Below are 16,433 nucleotides of genomic sequence, written 5' to 3' on the forward strand. Positions count from 1 at the left end.
TGTCAATCACAAGGTAGCCATGCCCTAAAGCATGCCCTGCTTTATGGTCTATTTGACTCTAAATGGGACCATAATTGACTAAATGAGCATCATGCTGTATTGAAGAAGACTTGAAACTAGCGATTGAGACCCTAAACTCATGCTTACAATGTTTACTGAGGTAATAAATCAAGAGAGAAGTACGCTCATTTTCTCATGGACTTCTATACAATCAGACTTCTTTTTGCAACCAGAGGAGTTGCCCCCTGCTGGCTGTTAGAAAGAATGCAAGTTTAAGGCACTTCCGCATTGGCTTCACTTTTTTAGACCCTGGTTTACAATGTGGCATTTCTGAGTAGCCTGTCCTGCCCTGAAATGACTCCATTTGACACTGACTGCACCGTGAGTCAATACACCATGCCTCAAAATAAAGGAAGTGAAAAACAGCCTTGGGTTCAAGAGGCTATTACAGTACATTAACATTGGGAACAACTTTGCCCTGTATAAATATGGACATGCTAACTTAGATGTGTTTTACCCCTATGTATGTTCATAACTGATTGTTGATGTTCATCCGTATATCTTAATTCTAAAATATAAGAATATCAAGAATAACTGTATTAATACACATACATACATACAAATATATCCTGTGTTAGCAACCAGAAGAGCATATGGTCTAAAGGAACCACGAGGCCGGGCTGCTCAGTCTGCAGATTATCTCTCTCTGTCATTAGGACTGTGGTTTACCAGGGCACCCCACATTACACCCTATGAATACAAGCATGCTTGTGGTTCACAATAGAGCTCTGCCGCTCCCTGAGAAGGGGGAAGGGCTTTGCATTCCTCTACTGACCTCCTGTTTGCAGCAGATATTAACAATATCTGCTGCTTGTAATGTGCTTTCACCAGCCGCCGCCATGTTAACAAAAAGACGAGACGCCGGTCCCCGATCTTTGCAGCCCGTTGGCAACAAGCAATAGCGTGAAAGTAGAGTAGATCTGCTTTGTCTGCGTTTCTGCTTGGAGGTGGGTAAGCCAACGAAGACTGGCATTTCAGGGCAGAACAATGTGATCATTCAATTTGAGTGACTACCTCAGGAGGCTGATGCTGACTGGATGCCTGCGATATTTAATCTGGGTAGCCGCACATATCTCATTTAAGTCACTTCTATAGGGGAAAGTGCAGCGTAAGCCTGCTGGAAATTCAACTGCTTACAGGAAATCTCACCTTTGATAGAGTGTAAGGCTAACACCATACTGCAGATCGAAGATGCCACTTTTTTTTTCTCTGAATAGCAAATACCACAAACAGTATAGTGCTGAGTTAATACAACTGACTATTCACTTTGTGATTCATGACACTGCTGGTCCAGACCCCTTCAGGTCCTATAATGTGGGACATAAATCCTGGTTTAAAGTGCCATCAATGCTCCTTTGTCTTCTATTAAAGCTGCAGTTGGTAACTTTGAGCAAATATGATAAAAAGATTTAAATTTTTTTTAAATGATCACTATATCCTGACAGTAGTGTATGAGACGGATAATATGTGACCTCCTAGTGCTCCTAAAGGAATTTGCAAGATTTCCCCGCACCCGAAGGAAAACAACCAATCAGAGCCGAGGAGTCTCTACAGCAGCTGTCAATCACTGCTTGTGAAACTCGTGAACTCCGATCAAACTGTCAACCTAGGCAGCGCTGATCAAATATGAATCAATATTCTGTTACTGTAATGCCTATTTCTCTCCTCAGATGTTTTCAGAATCATCTTGTAGTGTACTGTTTAGCTGTAAAATGAGAAAGTTTGTGACCCGACAGCCATTTGAAAACAGTCGAGCCAAAACCAAGCACCGCCCACCAGCCAGAGCAAACTTTCTCAATTTTGTTTCAGTGTGACAGTTTGATCGCAAGTTTTGCGAGCAGTGATTGACAGCTGCCCAAAGACTGCTCGGCTCTAATTGGTTGTTTTCGTTCTTGCAAATGCCATAGAGAGTATAAGTCCCGCCACTTCCATTGGACCACCATCAGACTTTATTTCGGAAAAAAATATGAACGGTAGTCAACGGCGAGAGACAATTTTTTTTTGATCCTGTTTGAATTGCGCCATGAATCACACAGATGATGTTTGTCAATTTAAAATAACATTTTGCAAGTCAAGAAAGTCTCAGTTTGTTGTAACTGTTGAAGTATCAGACGGTGAAAATACGTAATTAGAAAGACTACACACCCAAAAGTCGAGTAAATGACGTCTCTCTCTCTCTGAAGCTACGATGTCTGTGTGTTTCCTACTGGGATGAACTCACCATCAACGGGTCTCGCTCGTTCTTTCTCTTCCCGTCTGATAAAAAGAGCAGGAGTCGCTGGATAAAACAAATCAGCTTAGATAACGTTACATTTGTGCCTGGAACATAGCTAAGTTAGCTAGCTGGCTAGTGTTGGTGACTGTAGTTCACTGAGCGGCTTCACACCAAACTAAATGATACTACGACAAACTGAGACTTTATTGACTTGCAAAATTATCTTTTAAATTGTTAAAATGGTAATTTACCATTTACCATTTTGAATTGACAAACATCATCTGTGTGATTCATGGCGCAATTCAAACAGGATCAAAAAATATTGGTCTCTAGCCGTTAAATAATGTTCCTATTTTTTTCCAAAATCAGGTCCCATGGTGGTCCACCGGAAGAGGAGGGACTTCGCCTTTCTATCAGGAGCACTAGGAGGACACACAGGCACATGATTTATTTTTACACTGTCTCATGCACTTCTGTCAGGATATAGCGACAGTTTTATAAAAATAACTTTTCATCATATTTGCTCAAAGTCTCCGACTGCAGCTATTAATGTTAAAGTGTAGGAAGTGGCTTCAAAGAGATGCTAAGGGGTGGAGGGGGGCTGAGGAAACGCACGTGCTGCCCTTGCCAAAGAAAGTGCGACATGGAGGAAGGGGCCTCATGATGGCAACAACTTCCGAACATCTGCATCGGCAGGAAGAGGAGCACTCGGTGGCCTATCAGTGGGTAGTAGGTTATACGTTGTTCCACATCCCAGCAGAAACAAAGGTTAGATGGTGATACAGCTGCTGCCTGACAGTAACTATCTTCACCTGCTGCTCCGAGCACTGTGGGAACATCATGCAGATAACAGATTAGAACATGAAGTCCCATGACAGGACTAGTTCTGCTGTTGGTAACAAGTAAAATACTTTGCATGGGTGGTAAGTTGTGTCTTTCAAGTAAGCACATTGTCTTTGTATATCCAACAACTTTATATATATATATTGCAATCCTTGCTTCCTGTCTTTTCTGCTAGAACTTTACCCTGGACCCAGAGACTGACAAGAAGGCAGAGCCACTGCAGCCTATATGGCACCGCAAGGGCTCAAAAAACAAAGAATAAACGACATATATTGTGTGAAATATATATATATATATATATATATATATATATTGTGTGAAATATATATATATATATATATATTGTGTGAAATATATATACAGTATATATATATATATATATATATATATATATATATATTGTGTGATATATATTTCACACAATATATGTCATTTATTCTTTGTTTTTGGAGCCCTTGTGGTGCCATATAGGCTGCAGTGGCTCTGAGTTCCTGTCAGTCTCTGGGTCCAGGGTAAAGTTCTAGCAGAAAAGACACGAAGCAAGGAGCAAGGATTGCATCAGGAATGCTGGCAGCTCATGGTTCTCCTCCACTGAGCTGCGCAGACAGGCAGGGGGGTGGGCTGAAACTGGGAGGAGAAAGGAGGAGGAGGAGGAGGAGGAGGATTGGGGGGGAGATTTGGGAATATTCTTTGTCCTCAGCCCGCAGATCAACACACAACTGGAGAAGAACTCGGGCTCCTCGCACACTCAGAGAGGAAACATTGGACGGCCTGATCTCAGAGCGGGACGGTTTGATTTGATTTGATTCTAATCAAGAGAAAACGAAGGAAAAAGATCCAGAAATAAGCGACAACTGTGAGGAGCCGTCTGGTTAAAGCAGGAGAACCCAGAAATCACGACTGAAGGTAAAATAACACACAAACACATCTGCGTTAACGCGGCAACATCACCACGGAGCTGTTGAGCTAACAATGGAGCTTCTTTAAGTTCTCTCTTTAACTTCAGCCTGTGAAGCTGTAATTAGCGTGATTTGGGTGTTTTAATACCCGGTGTCCATAAAGCCAGCAGGGTCCGTGAACGCACCGTTAACCGTTGTTTTAACACTACACTGAAGTTTAGGCTGGCAGGACTAACTAACTAACTAAAACTAGTCACATAACGGTGAATAATGTGTGTTTTCCGCTATATTGCCGCAGCATGTGTCGTCCAGAGCACCACATGGCCGTGTAATGATGCTGGTATGCAGAAAAACATTTGGGTGGTTTGAGCTATCGGAGCATCTCGACTCTGTGACTGGATGTGGTGATGTGGTGATGGAGGAACGCGCAGGGGTCATGTCTTGTTTTTTCCCTTCTCAACCCCCACCCGTCTACACAGTCTCATATTCTGGTCATATTTCTAGTTTAAAGCTCTCCTTTAAGCTCTTATTACTGACTTTATCTAAACAATGTGGCGCAGCTGTGTGAGCTCCACCGTGTAGCTCCACCGTGTGAGCTCCACCGTGTAGCTCCACCGTTAGCTTCATGAACCAGCGGTGGGCTCGTGGCGGTGGGAGCACACGGAGCAGCGCGGGGACGTTGTCCCGTTAGCCACGCGGAGCTTTTTGTTTTTTCATGTGCTCTGTGTAAACTGGATTAATTTAGCTCTCCATGTCACATTATAGTGTTTAAATAATCGGTGTTCTATCAGAGCTAGACCTACATCTGATTTTTATTTTATTTTTTACTCCAAACGCAGACTCACCAGCCTCAGGTTGTATGGTGTTATGGTTCATGGTTGTTATGGTGATGTGAAGGGCGGATTAACTGATTTTTTACCTGGTATCACCACCAGTGTAGTCACTCCCCAGTTTGACTCACATTTTTTGGCCTTTCCCTCCTCTAGCCCAGAGCCTCTTAGCCTCAGGGCTTTGGGAGAAGGAGAAGGGAGGGAGAACCGTAACTAGCCTCCCAGATGTGAGAGCCACAAAAGCTCCTCTGTTCTGCAGGGCTCGGCCAGAGACTCTCTCTGCTGCTCTACTCTGCTCCACAGCCTCCTCACAAACAGGCTGATCTGTCTCAAGTGCCACAGACAGACAGATAGCTGACACTGCCTCAGCAGATAGGACATGAAATGAACATTGAGAGCAAGAAGACTTATCAGGCTTGATTGGCAGGTTTTATCAGATTTTTTTTCTTGTATATCTAATGGACTCCGGACATTTTATTTGTGAATACTCAAGCTTAAAAATATTAACATTAAAGAAGCTCTTCAAAATTAAGTTTAAAATGTTTTTATAGATTTTACTTTATAGAATCGGTACAATAAATTCGCCAGGCTAATATCGACTCATTGCAAACATTAGCAACGCAATGATACAGATAACGGATCAGATATCGGGCCGATACTGACTCAAATACCCATACAGAAATCTGATTATGGCCATAGATGAACATGTATATCAAATACTGGTATATGTAACTTTACATATATCGGGATCGGGTATTGGTGACGATGGGGCCAATCTATTCAATTCTATGTTTATATACTATATACATTATATACTGGAATTTTAATTCCTGTTTAACTTTTGACCAATTTTTTGCTGCAATAAAAAGGTTTACACTTGAATTGTAATTCCTGTTAATTTTGAAGATTTTTTACCAAGTTGTACGATTTATTGTTTTAATAATAAATAACAATTAAGTAAATTTATGTCAATGTAGTTATTAGTTACATTTTGTTTTAAGTTAGGAAAGCAATGTTTAAGTCAAGCCTGACACATAACAGAATGGTCCCAGTCACTTCCACACAGTGAGGCATACAGTTTATTAATTAAACACTGGGATCGGTACTCGGTATCGGCCGATACCCAACGCCCAGGTATCGCTATCGGGACTGAAAAGGTTGCATCGGTGCATCCCTAGCAAACATTGGTACATATGTTAGACAGTAAGTGACAGACAGTGCAGTAAAGAAATTCAAAAATGTTTGGAGTAGTACATATATCAATCCTCATCAAAATATATCAACAATGTTGGCTAGTGTGAAAAAATAACAAACTAAATATTGGCCTTAAAGTCCAGTATCCGTTGGGCTACAGTATCCAAATTGTATGAAATTGCCTGGATGAGATGTATCTGTAGCTACTAAAGTTCTATCATTTGTTGTCTGGTGTGGTTAAGTGGGTGCTCTGAGACCAAACCCAGTATACACACAAACACAAATCCTGCTGCTTATTTGAGTCGGCCATTGATGAAACATAAGCATGGCTATTATCTGCCACCTCTGTTGTGTGAAACTACAAACAATGTTGTTACAGTTCATCTGTGACAGCTCAGGTTTGAACACACGTCAGCAAGAATTGTAGCAAGTTGCTGCCAGGAGCCATGAAACGGAATCGCTGCCCACATACAACAGGTCCAAGACGTGTGCCAGCCTTAAAATCTAACAAGAAATACAAGATGTTATTTAAGAGTTCCAGGCTTGAGCTTTAAATTTAGATTTAATGTGTCTGATTAGCTGGGTGTGTTTTTTGACACGCATTCCCTCACAGACGCCTTGCATGTGAGGCTGTGGTTTTGCTGGAGTATGGATGACAGCTCTGACAAAACAGCTTGGGGCAACTCGTAACCGTTAACCTAGATTACAAGCAGCAAAGTGCACTGTTCTATTCCTCACATGTCTCTTGCAGCCTGACAGAAGAGCAAAGTAGTTCATGTTTTAGGTCATTTGATGACCACTATGATGGCAGAATAAAGCAGAGATGCACCGATCTATCTTTTTCAGTCCCGGTACCAATAGGGGCTTTGGGTATCGGCCGATCCGATACCAGTGTTTCAATCAAATAAGATGTATTCCTCACTGTGTGGAAGTGTCTGGGATCATTCTGTTATGTGTAAGGCAATTGTCAATCTTCAGAATGAACAGGAATTACAATTCAAGTGTAAACCTTTTTTAATGCAGCAACAAATTGGTCAAAACTTAATAGGATGCAACGATCCGACTTTTTCCATCCTGATACCGATATGATACCTGGGTATCGGCCAATACCGAGTACCGATCCGGTACCAGTGTTTAATTAATAAGATGTATGAAGCACTGAGTGGCAGTTACTGGGATCATTCTGAAATGTGTCAGGACAACATCAGTCTTAACTTAAACACTGCTTTCCTAACTTTGTAAAACAAAATGTAACAAATAAATATATAAAAATAAATTTACTAAACTCATATTTATTATTAAAATAATAAATCGTACACTAACAACTTGGTAAAAAAAAATCTTAAAAATCAATAGGAATTATGATTCAAGTGTTAACATTTTTAATGCAGCAACAAATTGATCAGAACTTAAACAGAAATTAAAATTCCAGTATATTATGTATATAAACATAGAATTTAACTGAATAGATCTGCACCATTGTCACCACCTATATTTGAGTTGGTGCAAAATGTTCTTCTGTGTGTGTGTTTTCAGTTTGAAACCACATGCCCCCACATGCCTCTTCCACTGAATAGAGGGCTTGTCGGTTATCTTGATGTGCAAACCTAGCCCTGAAGTTGTCATACGTTCAGGTGTAGCTGCACGATGCAGCAGCATGCAGGCAGCACTGCAGAAAGCCACAGATGAAGGATAATGACAACGGTAGTCTTTGTGAGCAGTAAATAGGCTAACATCATAAAAGCAGTGAATAAACAGCTGTGCGTGGGGGGGCAGGCGTTTGTGGAGAAACGTGCAGGAATTAGCTTCACTGCATACTGACATTACTGGTGAAGACAGCAGGACCTTGGATGCAATCCATAACAGTAGACCTCATACTCTCGCTCTCTCTCTCTGTGTGTGTGCCTTTTACATGTAAACACACAGATTACAAGACAATTGTGAACCCTTAATCACCACAGATTAAAAATCAATGATCACTTCAAAGAGCCTGATAGAGCCCCGGGTCAATCATGAAAGTGAGTTCTCTCAAAGCTGACCTTTCATCAGATAGTACCTGCATTGCTGTTAAACAATGGATGCTTGTTTGTGCTTCATTCTAACTATTTATCTAAGGAGAGTTTTTCTCCACATTTAACATCAAAGGTCACATTCATACAGTACTCTCATTCACACCTGGGGGCGTCCAATACAAGCCGGTCTTATTAAGGATCTCTACTGGAGCACTCCGAGGTGATGTGTCATCTGTCATCTGTCATCAGTGCTAGTTTATGGGATTGTTGGACAGTAGTACATTGTCACTTTCTCCTTATTTAATTGAGTTATTGAGTTTTTCACTCCCTGCATTCCTTTTTAATCAAAGCTGCAAATTGACAAATTAAAGTTCGTAGCAGATCTGGGATGTACATAATCTTCTTCATTCACATTAATTTCGATGGTTAATTGAAATAATCTGTTTTAATTTGCATTAACTATCACATGTTGAAATATGTAACAGCCCTGCCATCACTCTAAGTGAGTGTTAGTGCAGTGAAGGCTGAAGTCGGTAACTTTGAGCAAATATGATAAAACGTTATTTTTATAAAACGGTAACTATATCCTTACAGTAGTGCATGAAACAGGTAATCTGTGAAAAATGATGTTCCTCTGCATCCTCCTAGTGCTCCTAATGGCATTTTGCAAGATTTCACAGCGCCTGAAGGAAAACAACCAATCAGATGCGAGCAGTCTATACAGCAGCTGTCAATCACTGCTCGCGAAACTCGTGAACTCCAAAGAAACTGTCAAACTAGGCAGCGCTGATCAGATATGAATCAATATTCTGTTACTGTAATGCCTATTTCTTTCCTCAGATGTTTTCACAAACATATTTTAGTGTACTGTTTAGCTGTAAAATGAGAACGTTTGGCCGGTGGGCGGTGCTTGGTTTTGGCTCGACTGTTTTCAACACGGCGGCCGGGTCACAAACTTTCTCATTTTATGCGAGAAATAGGCATTACAATAATAGAATACTGATTCGTATTTGATCAGCGCTGCCCAGTTTGACAGTTTAATCCGAGTTCACGAGTTTCACAAGCAGTGATTGACATCTGCTGTAGAGACTGCTCGCCTCTGATTGGTTGTTTTTGTTCTGGCGCTGTAGGATCTTGCAGGAGGAGCACTAGGAGGAGGCAGAGGAGCATGAGTTTTTTTCCACAGATTATCTGCACTCCTGTCAGCATATAGTGACCGTTTTATAAAAATATAATTTTTTCATATTTGCTCATAGTTACCGGCTGCAGCTTTAAGTGGAGGTGTAAATCTATATGAAATCATTTTTTCTAAACTGATGGAACTAGGGATGCTAATTTTGAAAAAAAGTCTTAACCGATAACCGACCCTCATTAACTGACAAAATTAGTGCCTTGCATGCAGCGGTGCGCCAGCTGCAGTGTAAGAGCACAACCGACATGAGTCCCCAGTTCACCATCAGGAGAGCTACTAGCAGCTACGATGCTGCGTGTAGTATCGCGGACATGCAGCCACTTTCCCAGTAAAAGTCTCCAACGCACATTTAGTTTAGTTTAGCAGGTTGTCAGCTGTGTGTCTGCCCGGCGTAACGATACTCTGTCTGCCCTGATTAACGATAGCGATTGTACGACAAAAACGGAGTGTGTTTTTGTGCTACGTTAGCAGCTCTAGCTCTGCTGGTAGCTTCGTGCTCGCTGCCGCTCTCATTATGACGTAACTTTTGCGAGTGTACGACAAACCGTAAGAGGTGTTACAGCGGGGAGTGTGAGGTTGTTGGTGGCATTCTAGCTGTGAACGTAGGTGTAGCAGTGTGTGTGCACTTTATTTGTCGGTAGAGAAATGCTACAGAACTACAACTCCTCCGCTCAAGCGAGCCAGAGACCGGAGCCAACTTCCTGTATCTTGCAACTCCGGCTCCGCCTCTTAAGGTGGGCTGTTAAGGTGGACCAGTTTTTCCCCTTAAAGAGACGAGCTGCTCCTCTGAGTTTTTCTCAGCTTTTTTAACCGATAACGTTAATCGGTTAAAGTTCTTAATGTCGGTTAACGGTTAATTATTAACATCCCTAGTAGATTTAATCAACTGATCTGTATGTCGTATCTGTATCTGATCTGTTTCTACACAAAGAATCGCACAAAATCACCACTTAAAATCTTGTGTTTACAAGAGATGTGCTCATAAGTTTCTCGGAAATAAGTCATTCAGCATGAAAAAAGCATTAGATTTGTTTTTTTTTATTTACTCCTCTTATTCAGATCCAACTAGTTTGTTTTGCAATTTTTAAGTATTGCGATTCTACAAGAATTGCGATTCAATATTACAATTTATTACGATTTTTGTTAACTTTAACACAAGACCATGGGGAAAAAGTTGAATCATACACTTCTAGGGACTTTTACTTTGGAAAATATCTAAATTAATCCAGTAAAAATGTTTGATCTTCAGTATGTATGTAGTCAGAGATGTCCTGAAGTGAAATATATCAGTCATTGTCAGGAATCATTTACGCTGCGGTTTGTTTTGGTTGACGGATACGGAACAGATATGACGTCACGTTACTCAAACTACAACAATAAAAGAAATAACTTCCTTCTACCTCCGCATAGACTCAAATGAAGCAAATATATCAATTTCAAAATCGTTAAAAAAAATCTCGATACATAGGTGAATAGATTTTTTTCCACCCCTTTTTACTAAGATTGTAATTTATTAATATTTTGGCTTACAACACAATTTAGAATTTAAAGAATGACACATTTGTTTTGGATATGGGTAGACAATCTGTGTCATTGCATAGTTTTTGCATAGCCATAGTGTCTGTATTTTGCATGTAGATGAAGCATTGTTGCTTTAGGTTTAGGATCCCGATCCTTTCCTGAGGTACTGACCAGACACAAGGCACCGAGAGCCAAGAATTCCTGAATTTACCGCTGGCTACTTATCTTGTGGTAATCTGAGTTCGGCCTGCAGCGTTTTGCTAGAGGGACAATGCAGATTCCAAGATTTGTGATTTCACCTCCATCTGATTACCTTCAACGCGGGGTGAGAGCAGCAAAAAAACAGAACATTCTGTACAGGCCTAAAGCAGATCTGTATGGCAGCATGCGCCTGGTTGGTCTAAAGGAAGACTCAAGATGTGAAAGTAGAGAAATGGGTCTGAGGCCCTGAGGTGGGAGATGGAATGGTATAATCCTCTGAGTCTCAAACACCCTGTTATAGCTCACCTACTTGGTACAAGCCTGCTCGTTTATGGCGGTGGTTAATTACGCAGCTGAAGTTGTTTATGAGGTTGGTCACAGAAGGTGTGAAACCAAACCACAGGAGCCCCTCATTTCCTCCTTCCAGCCTTTACTATCGGCTCTTTACCCTGTTTTGACACCCTTAAGTCAGACTAGACATTTCACACATTTGGTCACAACTTGAATGCTTGGTTTTCACTTTTTTCAGTGTGATGTGCCTCAAGCACCTTGCTTACATGATTTCACTTCAGTCTGGTTCTGGTTGCATGATCTGCATCTACTCAGACCTGTCTCTCCGTCATAGCAGTGATGGTTGGTTTGGGAGGTCTCAGCTTTGTAACAGTGACCCAATAGCTCCACCTTGTGGCTATCTGGTGCACAAACACGGGGAGTCGATGGCTCTGCTCACACCTGGCATTAGAATGCGTCTCCACATGCGTGTTGAGTGACTCTCACTTCCCCGCGTGACTCTCAGTTCCCCGCTCTATATGCAAATAAACACACGGTCTACCAGCGGTCCCCAGGGACCTTTGTGCCACTGACCGCACAAAGCTTCAGAGAGCCGGGGATGAGAGCAGACGGGTGTCAGATCTGTGCAGAGCACCGGAAAACAAACTATGAAGCAATATAACTATAGTAAGCTGTTTTGTTGAGTTGCCTCTTGATTAGGGCTGTCAATAAAATAAATATTTAATCGTGATTAATCGCATGAGTCTCCATAGTTTTTTTTTATCTGTTCAAAATGTACCTTAAAGGGAGATTTGTCAAGTATTTAATACTGTTCTCAACATGGGAGTGGGCAAATAATGCTGCTTTATGCAAATGTATGTATATATTATTGGAAATGAATTAGCAACACAAAACAATATTGTCCAGAAGCCCTCACAGGTACTGCATGTAGCATAACAAATATGCTCATATCATAACATGTCAAACTGCAGCCCAACAGGCAACAACAGCTGTCAGTGTGTCAGTGTGCTGACTTGACTATGACTTGCCCCAAACTGTCATAGTCACTATCATAAAGTGGGCATGTCTGTCAGAGGTCAAGGAACCCCTTTGAAAATGGTCATACCAGTTTTACCTCGTCAAAATTTTGCGCAAGTTTGGAGCGTTATTTAACCTCCTTCACGCTACTACCTATAAATCTCAAGCTGCGTTAAAGAAATTAGTGCCGTTTAAATGAATTTGTGTCTACGTGTTATCGCGTTAACTTTGACAGCCCTACTCTTGATGCAATTTATATGTCTAGGGCTTTTATTGTGAAAGGCCAGAACGGAATGAGTGGAGCTGTTATGCGCTGCTGTTGACAATGTGGGAGTAAGAAAGTGTTTGCCGTTTATTTTATTACCTTCATATAGTATAGGGCAACGCTCTGCTACACAGCCTGATGTGTGTGTGTGTCAGTTGAGTAGGCGGTCCTTAATGTGGCCCAGTACACATTTGCATACTGCTAAAAGCACGTGACCATATATGGCCCAGACCACCTCTGGATGTGGTCTGAGTGATCGGATCTCAATGCGTCCTCAATACGTCTCGAGTGTGTTCACACCTGTACTCAAAGCTGTCCACTTGTGATCCGGTCACTCAGGAGGCATGTGATGCTATGTTCAAATCAAGGGTGGACCCATTCAGGGCCGAGAGCGCTGACTCATACAACCGGGACATTGAGCAGGACTACAGTGTGGTGACTACAGACAAAGAGAGGTGGCTGAATAACATCCAAAGCAGCACATTTTGAAATGAATTTATTTTATCGGCAATCGGACGAACAAAAATTATTACGATAATTACAAAAACGCTGAATATCGCAGCCGATAAACTCACTTTGTTTCCAGTTTACTGTATAGTGGTCAACATCCGAGTCTCAGCCTTGATTATGACCAAATTACTCCAATATGTTAATGTGTGTATAATGTGAAACGTTTTATCTTTGTGAATTGTTGTCCTTTATGTGGCTTGGACACATTGATTTGTTTTCATGACAAATGTTTTGTTATTGAGACCAGCTAAATGTTTTCAATGACTCCTAAATATGACCTTTCACATGCTCTCTCTTACTGTTGTTTACCACTTTCATTTCATCATCTTAATACATTTTTCTTTCTCCTCTTCTGCACAGGTTTGAGAGGTTCCTTCTTGTTCCAGAGGCAAAATGAGCTGGAGCTTCCTTACGCGTCTGCTGGACGAGATTTCCAACCACTCCACCTTCGTGGGCAAAATCTGGCTCACCCTCCTCATCGTCTTCCGCATCGTGCTGACCGCCGTCGGGGGCGAGTCCATCTACTACGATGAACAGAGTAAATTTGTGTGTAACACGCAGCAACCTGGTTGCGAGAACGTGTGCTACGATGCGTTCGCGCCGCTATCGCACATTCGCTTCTGGGTGTTCCAGGTGATTATGATCACCACGCCCACCATCATGTACCTTGGCTTCGCCATGCATAAGATCGCCCGCATGGAGGACGAAGACTATCGGCCCCGGAAGAGGATGCCGATAGTGAGCCGCGGTACCAACCGGGACTACGAGGAAGCGGAGGATAACGGGGAGGAGGACCCAATGATCCTGGAAGAGATCGAGCCGGATAAGGAAAAGGAAGTGACGCAGAAGCCCAGCAAAAAACACGACGGACGCCGTCGCATCAAGCGCGACGGCCTCATGAAGGTCTACGTGTTTCAGCTGTTTTCACGTGCCATCTTTGAGGCTTCGTTCCTGTTTGGACAGTACGTCCTTTACGGGCTGGAGGTGGTGCCGTCGTATGTATGCACGCGCTCTCCTTGCCCGCACACGGTGGATTGCTTCGTCTCACGCCCCACAGAGAAAACTATCTTCCTGCTCATTATGTACGGCGTCAGCGCCCTGTGTCTGCTCTTCACCATGCTGGAGATCCTTCACCTCGGCATCAGCGGTATTCGGGACTGCTTTTGCGGACCGCGGCCTCAGCCCCCGACCCCCCGTCACCCAGCTCTGTCCAGCCAGAGGTCCTCCATCTGCCGCCAGCCGTCGGCACCTCCAGGCTACCACACAGCTCTGAAGAAGGACCCGCCAGGGAAAATGGGCTTCAGGGACAACCTGGGAGACTCGGGTCGCGAGTCGTTCGGGGACGAGGCTTCATCGCGGGAGCTGGAGAGGCTGCGGAGACACCTAAAACTGGCTCAGCAGCATCTGGACTTGGCTTACCAGAACGGGGAGAGCAGCCCGTCACGCAGCAGCAGCCCAGAGTCCAACGGCACCGCGGTGGAGCAGAACAGACTAAACTTCGCCCAGGAGAAGCAGAGCAGTACATGTGAGAAAGGTGAGGCCTCCTTCCTTTTTCAGAAATTAGATTTTTGTATTTATTTTGTAGCCGCGATCAACACAAAACGCCTTACTGACACCATCTCTCTGTTCACAGGTCTCCGTGCGTAGCTTCTCATCAGCTCAACTGACACTGTAGACTTAAATTCACATCAGGATCAGCGAGAGGACATAAGGGAATCAAAGTGTGTGTGAGTGTGTGAGACATGAATTTGCTTGAGGTGGATGAAGTCAGCCACAAGCCTTCCAGTGTTAGGGCCAGCCGTGGTTGAGCATCGAGTCAAACGAGGAGGAGAGCGGTCGTCTCAACCCAGCAATACTTGAGACGCCCGTCTGAAGATCCAAAGTGCTTACAAACTACCGTCGTGCAGCAAGAACGGTGAAGGTTAACATGTACTTCTCCCTCAGGGCAGCTATCGTTTTTTTTTATATTTTTATTACGAGACTTAGAGCTATTAGTCATTTTAAGAGTTTGTCCTCTGTCGGAAGTTCACAGTGAATGCATCTCAAGTTTGCCTTAGACCCGAACTGGAACTTTTTATGGTGTTTTGTTAAGGTATGGCCAAGCCAGGTGTAGTGCAAAAAAAAAAAGAACATGTTTAATCTGTAAGAATCTTTGTGAAGAAAGTGAGTGAGTGAGAAGGTTAATGGACAAGGCACCACTCGTAAAAGAAGGGTACTGGAGTTATTGTCATGCTGATGAAGAGTTTTTTCTTTCTTTTTTTGGAGTTCATTTTCATACAAAGGTTTTTCTCAAGTGTGTGTCATATATTTTTTTTTTTGACAATGTTGGCACTGCACCAGTCAACATTCCCAAGCCGGGTGCTTCGATGGTAACTGGAACACACTTGGGGTGCCTCTGTCCAAAGGAATAAACGAACCTGGGTAATGCTTGAAAAACATGTAACTTTTGATATTGTCTTTGTATTGTTTAAACGTGTATTTGATACTGTTCTTTATTTTTGTATTAGTGAGTAATGTGATATTGAAAAGAGGCTTTTGTCACTGTGGCGGACATGATTTTATTTTGAAAGGACATTCACTGCTGTCTTAGTTTCCCTGAAGCCCGGCCCTGGACGGGAGCATTCTGAAAATGGTTTGGTACAATTTGGGTTCAAATGCGACAGCTTTCTTAAGTACGTTTTGACCAAAAATAATGACCTGCAGCTTGTTTTATTATTTCCACATCGCCTCTGACAAGCAAACATTCCATTTTTCCGTACGGACCCAGATTTAATTGCATCTTTTGGTTAAATAAGGGAGAATCCTGTCCTGTTCGATGTCTGTGATGTGCTGATTTTTGGAGGGGTGTTCTCACTGCTCCAGAGTCTCAATGAGGGTTGTAAAACAAAGTAATCATTTCAATGTGAATTCAATGCCTTGAACGCGCTCTACTAAGATGCCATCTTTTGTATTCTGAATCGTACCCACAGTGCCAATTAGTGCCGACTCTAATATTGTCATCTCAAGTTATTTTTGAACAATGCCTTTTGTACTTTTTATACTTTTTGTATTGATAGTACTTTTTGTGGTTAGTTTTTAAAATAAATTTTTTCAACAAAAAAAACAGTTTTCCCGAGTGGTTTCAGTCTTTTGTTACGTGCTTGAATGAAATGATTGGACGGGCTTATTACAGCCACAGATACCAGAATTGTTTTTTCTTTTTTGTCAGAGCATTTGATTTATTGATTGTTGAATCTCTATAAATATAACAATGTTTTGAAGAAGTCTAACTCTAGCTTTAGAGAGGCTGCTGCTTTGTCATGTAAAGGAACTGTTTGTAACTTCTTACACGTATAAATCAATCCGGGTCGGTGTCCCACGCGCGCTCACGTGTGGCTACGCTG

At 42.3% G+C, this 16,433-nt stretch overlaps 1 protein-coding gene across 2 annotated transcripts; it reads left to right on the forward strand.

Moving 5' to 3' along the window:
* Nucleotides 1–3,807: 3,807 nt before the first annotated feature.
* Nucleotides 3,808–16,153, forward strand: gjc4b (gap junction protein gamma 4b). Of its 2 annotated transcripts, none has more exons than XM_074658190.1 (4): nucleotides 3,808–4,024; nucleotides 13,411–14,584; nucleotides 14,684–15,183; nucleotides 15,227–16,153. In XM_074658190.1, the coding sequence occupies exons 2-3, from the start codon at nucleotides 13,444–13,446 to the stop codon at nucleotides 14,695–14,697; spliced, it is 1,155 nt and encodes a 384-aa protein (XP_074514291.1). In that variant the 5' UTR covers nucleotides 3,808–4,024; nucleotides 13,411–13,443; the 3' UTR covers nucleotides 14,698–15,183; nucleotides 15,227–16,153. The 2 variants fall into 2 exon arrangements, with proteins under 2 accessions (XP_074514291.1, XP_074514292.1); XM_074658191.1 differs by having other exon boundaries at nucleotides 15,230–16,153.
* Nucleotides 16,154–16,433: the final 280 nt, after the last annotated feature.

Source organism: Sebastes fasciatus, chromosome 14 (assembly GCF_043250625.1).
Source record: "Sebastes fasciatus isolate fSebFas1 chromosome 14, fSebFas1.pri, whole genome shotgun sequence".
NCBI classification, from domain to species: Eukaryota; Metazoa; Chordata; class Actinopteri; order Perciformes; family Sebastidae; genus Sebastes; species Sebastes fasciatus.

Coding starts and splice junctions, on each gene's coding strand:
- gjc4b (XM_074658190.1), top strand. CDS start 13,444: ATGAGCTGGAGCTTCCTTACGCGTCTGCTGGACGAGATTTCCAACCAC.